The 6,000-nt window shown below is 34.7% G+C and overlaps 1 gene segment (V, D, J or C); it reads left to right on the forward strand.

Moving 5' to 3' along the window:
- Positions 1–5,068: 5,068 nt before the first annotated feature.
- LOC128544254 (Ig heavy chain V region 5A-like) lies at positions 5,069–5,613 on the forward strand. The segment is given in 2 exon segments: positions 5,069–5,147; positions 5,321–5,613. Coding segments are annotated over 2 exon segments (372 nt in total).
- The last annotated feature ends 387 nt before the right edge of the window (positions 5,614–6,000 follow it).

Raw genomic sequence — 6,000 nt, forward strand, 5'->3', positions numbered from 1 at the left:
GAATTTACAAAATGAAAATAAATAAATAAAATAAATGATTACAAACAAAAATAAAAGAATGAAATTATTAACTATACTGCAGTTTGTAGAATGGACACAATGGAAAAATGCTTTTGAAGCAATTTTGAAAAAACTCCAGTTGGGTATAAAAAAGAATCACGCCCTTAAATATAATCATATTTTGTTGCTTTGCAGCCTGAAAGAAAGACAAGCACAGCTTTTGTTTTATCCAGCTATATTTACTCATTAACATTCAAGTTAAAGATGTACCTTATATATCTTTGACAATTAATACAAATAAATCCCAGCAAATATATTTAGTTTAATCTTTTAAATCCTGACTGTTCATGGCATGACTTTTACTAAAATATTTTGATTTTACTTATTGCGCAAGTTAAACATCAGGCAGATATCTAAGGACTGGAAAAGTTCAGCCAAAACTAGTTTTGCATGATGTTTTGACAAAATCTGATTGGACAGACATTTGTACAGACAGACAGACAAGACAAACATACTGTCAGATTATTATTTTTTTTTTTTTTTGATTTCGGGTCCTCCAATGTATAAAACGTAAAGATATGACAGAAAACGAGTTCTGACCAGTATACTGCACAGACAAAACTTTTACTTATATAGAGAAAATGCATCCCCACTAGATTTTTTCATATTATATATAATATTTTATTTAAATTCAGCAGCAAGCTGTGGAAGAATAATTTTGTAGGAGTTTTTAGCCACTGCACATCAACGTGGGAAGAATACATCTGCTATAATATATATTTAGATATTCAATTATCCATTGGCTCAATGACACAGCACAAAACTCCCAGTGCCTACTCCTCTAAAGAGAGATCAGCTGTCTTCAAAAGAAAGCAACACTTCCGAAGAGGATAAAGAAGTTGTTGATCAAGATGACAGAGATGCAGAAGAAAGAAAAAAAAAAAAAAACTCATGCTACCCCAACCAGAAAGACCTTAACAACTTGGTGAGAGATCTTGGTCTTACGAAATCTAAAGCTGAGCTTTTGACTTGAGACTCAAGCAGTGGAATGTGATAGATCTAAGTGTACCTGTAGAAAGAGTACCAAAGAAAGCATCAAGTATTTATCAAGCTTACCCAGCCGTCCAGATGAGCATTGCATCTGCAATAATGTGACTGGTCTATTGACAGTTCATGCAGGAGCAGCAAAGCTGTGCTGCTTCATAAAACATATATCCATCTCTTCCACTGGCTCACTTGGTGCAGCATAAAAAGGAATACAGCAGTCTTAAAATCATGTTGGATGCTTTTAAGTATGAGGATTGCCGTTGGGTGGTGACCGGAAACCTCAAAATTGTAGCATTCCTAATGGATCACCAAGGCAGCTTCAGGAACACTGTGGCAGAAGAATCTGCAGCCTTTAAGTATTTACAGGAATTCTTCCCAAAATTTTCAGAGGCTAAATTGAAAGCAAAGATCTTCATAGGCCTACAAATAAACAAGATAATAAAGTTTAAGGAATATATTAAGAACCTTAGCAGGACACAAAAAGCTGCATATAATAACTTTGTTGCAGTGGTTTGAGGGTTCCTTGGAAATCACAAAGCTGAAAACTACAGTGCATCCGGAAAGTATTCACAGCGCATCACCTTTCCCACATTTTGTTATGTTACAGCCTTATTCCAAAATGGATTAAATACATTTTTTCCCCTTAGAATTCTATATACAGCATCCCATAATGACAACATGAAAAAATGTTTACTTGAGGTTTTTGCAAATTTATAAAAAAAAAAAAAAAAAAAAAAAACTGAGAAATCACATGTACATAAGTATTCACAGCCTTTGCTCAATACTTTGTATTTGTCGATGCACCTTTGGCATTGGCATTGGCATTACAGCCTCAAGTCTTTTTTGAAAATGATGCCACAAGCTTGGCACACCTTCTTCCACTTACAGATGATGGAGGCAACTGTACTCACTGGGACCTTCAAAGCAACAGAAATTTTTCTGTAACCTTCCCAGATTTGTGACTTAAGATAAGCCTGTCTCGGAGGTCTACAGACAATTCCTTTGACTTCATGCTTGGTTTGTGCTCTGACATAAACTGTCAACTGTGGGACTTTATATAGACAGGTGTGTTCCTTTCCAAATCATGTCCAATCAACTGAATTTACCACAATTACCAATTAAACTGCAGAAACATCTCAAGGATGATCAGTGTAAAACGGGATGCGCCTGAGCTCAATTTTAAGCTTCATGGCAAAGACTGTGAATGCTTATGTACATGTTCTTTTAATTTTTTTTTTTTAAATAAATTTGCAAATACCTCAAGTAAAATTTTTTTTATGTTGTCATTATGGGGTGTTGTGTGTAGAATTTTAAGGAAAAAAAATATTTAATTTATTTTAGAATAAGGCTGTGACATAACAAAATGTGGAAAAAGTGATGCGCTGTGAATACTTTCCGGATGCGTGGAACTTCTAGAGACCATGACGCAAAACTTCTGTAAAATCAGTTTCTAATGTATTTTAAAGTGCATATACTCAGTGCTCATCTTAACAGATTTAAAGACAACATAAAAGTGTTTACCTTGTTCCTCTGAATACGCACCCATCAAGAAATTCTTGACTTGGAATGCTGCTACCAAGGTGCATACAACAAAAACATGGTGGGTGATGACATTTGCACTTTAATACGTGAAAGCAACTTGCAGCATAAAGAAAAAGCAAGAAAAACTAATCACTTTTAAACTGTTTTGTGCAATTTAAAAATAAATATGTTTTTGTATTATAATTTTGGATTTTGACTTTGTGTAATAAAACTTGGATATATTTTAGAATAGTCAACAGCTTGTATAGCAGTACAGATTTACTATCCTCTGAAAATAACTAAACATACAGCCATTATTGTCAAAATACTGTAGCTTGCAAAAAAAGTATCACCTTAGTGATAACAGCTGTACATTTTTAACCATACAAAGTTATACTGTAGCATGCCTTTATTCATAGTGTTTGTGTGTTTGTCAGTAGTCAAGTATGTTTCCAGACCTGAACCCTATTGAGCACCTGTGGGGCATCCTCAAGCAGAAGGTATGTCCAGAAGATACATAATATCATAATGGAGGAGTGGAAAAGGATCCCAGCAACAACACGTGCAGCTCTGGTGAATCCCATGCCCAGGAGGTTAAGGCCATGCTAGATAACAATGGTGCTCACACAAAATATTAACAGTTTTGACATGTTTACTTAGGGTGTACTCATTTTCATTGCACGTTATTTAGACAATAAAGATATTGTTAGCACAGTAAATCTGTAGAGTAAACACAAGTTGCACATTGACTACTTAAAGTATATCCAATTTTTATTTTAATAGTATTGTCTCATGAGAACATATTGCTGAGTACATGGGGTGTACTCACTTTTGTGAGATACTGTATATCAATAAATATCATATATGTACAACTTCCGTTTCAGCATCAGGTTTTTGTAATGGTTTAAAACACTGTGTGCCCCCACAGTGGTACACCCTGTTACAATAAAAGTCCAAACCTTGACCCCATTAAGATGCTAAGGCTTGATCGATTATATTCATGGTGATACCTTGAGTTCACAAGACTTAGTCATAAGTGCATCTTTCAACATAAAAATGACCCAGAATCCAACACCTAAATTTAATTAAGGTTAGCAAAAGCTTTCAATCTAAGAGGTTTTTAAATAATGGAAATCTTAGTTAAGTTTGAGAACACAGTGCTGCATGAACGCATTTTAGTATCTAATAGAATCTCTGCTAGACTATCATCTACAGTAATTACACAGTCAGTTTTTAAGGCAGATTTTGTAATAATAAAAAAGTAGGCATATGGCTAATTCTAAGAAAATAACAGAATTGAATAGGTTTTAAATACTCCATAACTTTATTTTTAACTGAAATTATTTGTATATGCATTGTTGGACTGTGAGAGGGTTGTGGAATTTGGCCTTAATTATGCACATTGCAATTGCACTCCAATTGACAAACTTCAACATTGGTGTGCAGAGCAGAATTTCTCATGACTAAGACCTGTGGTATTGTACTTACTCAACTTTAATTTAAGACCTTTGATTGATAAGTCATTCCGGAAGCATGCTTGTACTGTATATCAAAGCACTCATATATCAAAGCGCATTTCCCCAGAAGTTACTGGGGTTTAAATAGTTACTGTTTTTTTATGCATGTAGAGGGCAGTCTGTGTAAACTAAACCATCTCTACCTGTAAGCCATGCAAATAAAATCCCATGTTTAAACCATTTCTTTATGTTATTATTATTTTTTATTTCCTTTGCCCTAGCATTATAAAGTCAATGTTAGTACAGTGGAACCTTGTATTGCGAGCATAATCCGAAAGTTTGCTTGTATATCAAAATACAGTACTCGCACTGTATATCAACGTAAATTTCCCCATAATAAAAATTATGAAACTCAGACTATTCGTTTTTATACACAACCCAAGAATATTCATAGAAAAAACTATTAATACATAATATAAAGTAAAAAATTTAACAAATTAACCTGCACTTTACCTTTAAAAATAGTAAAAATAAATCCAGACAAAGCAGTGTTTCCGTTAGTGTTTGTGTGTGCATGTGCTGTATGTGTGTGTTTGTGCGTGTGTGTGAAGCTAAAGTAAGACGAGAGGAGGAACGACTACCTCTCTTTCTCCTCTTGTCTTACACTGCAGCCCCCCCTCATCTCATATTTGAGGGGGCTACTTTATTGGACGACTTTTACACACACTGCTCTATCAGAAACACACTAACGGGGGGTGCGCAGTCTGACCACCAAGGGTGCGTGGGGGAATGTTTGTAATGGCAAAAATATATTTATATTTTATTATTTTTATGTATTTATCTTGGGCAAACTTAACATGTATATTTTTGAGAAAAAAAGAAATTTACTGATAGAAAGAAAAAAATCACATTACAACTTGTAATTTACAACCTATGCATTACTCATCTCGCGGTTTCATGTCTGCGTCACAACTTCACATTTCACATTAGGCGCTAAGTGATAGTACATTTATAATTTTTTTTCGCTTACTAAATTCATCAAAATGGACACCTGGTTAAAAACTTCTTCTATGGAGATGTGCGGTGGCCTTGAATATATAGACTCGGAGGATAACAAACGAGGTAAAGAAGCACAGATTAAATCAATTAATAAAGGAATGAATAAATTTTCATCTGGGTTCCCCGGTTTTCTCTCACTGTCCAAAAACATTGTAGTGTTTTTACTTTATTAATGATCTCAAAGAGATGCTAGTAAACTATTGTAGTCATAACCTGAAATTGTGACTTGTTTTCAGATGTGGAATGTGCAGTAGAACTCACTCAGGTCTCCTCAGTGATGTTAAAGCCAGGAGAATCTTTAACCCTCAGCTGTAAAGTATCCGGATACTCTGTTACTGATAACAGCTACGCCACAGCTTGGATTCGACAACCTGCAGGGAAAACTCTGGAATGGATAAACCACATTTGGGGTGGTGGAGATATGTATCATAAGAATTCTAAAGATGACTCCAGCAGCATGATGACTCTGAGAGGACAGAACCTGCAGACAGAAGACACAGGACACGTGTCCCCACATCAATACTTCTAAATACATGTCAATACAAAAACAGGTGTGCTGTTGAGAAAGATTTAGCCCATGCTTTCATCATCAGTGTATTAGATTTAAAATATGGATAATGAAGAATACAATGATAAAACAAATGCTCTAGTGTTTATTGAGAGGAAGACATATTTTAGCTAAACATTTAAAAACATTTTTGTTGACCATTTGTCTGCCACTAGAGGGCAGTCTGTGCAAACTCATATTTTAACCATGACAGCTATGACTGCATCCAGCATCATGTCATCATTTACATTGAACAGATTTACATTTAGGAACATGTGCTGTGCTAGTTTCATGTACATTCACATGAATTTTAACTAGCAAAGTGCTCAACTGTTTCAATTAATTTATCTTCTTAGAGAAAGCTTAGTT

This window comes from Clarias gariepinus, chromosome 16 (genome assembly GCF_024256425.1).
Source record: "Clarias gariepinus isolate MV-2021 ecotype Netherlands chromosome 16, CGAR_prim_01v2, whole genome shotgun sequence".
Classification (NCBI taxonomy): Eukaryota; Metazoa; Chordata; class Actinopteri; order Siluriformes; family Clariidae; genus Clarias; species Clarias gariepinus.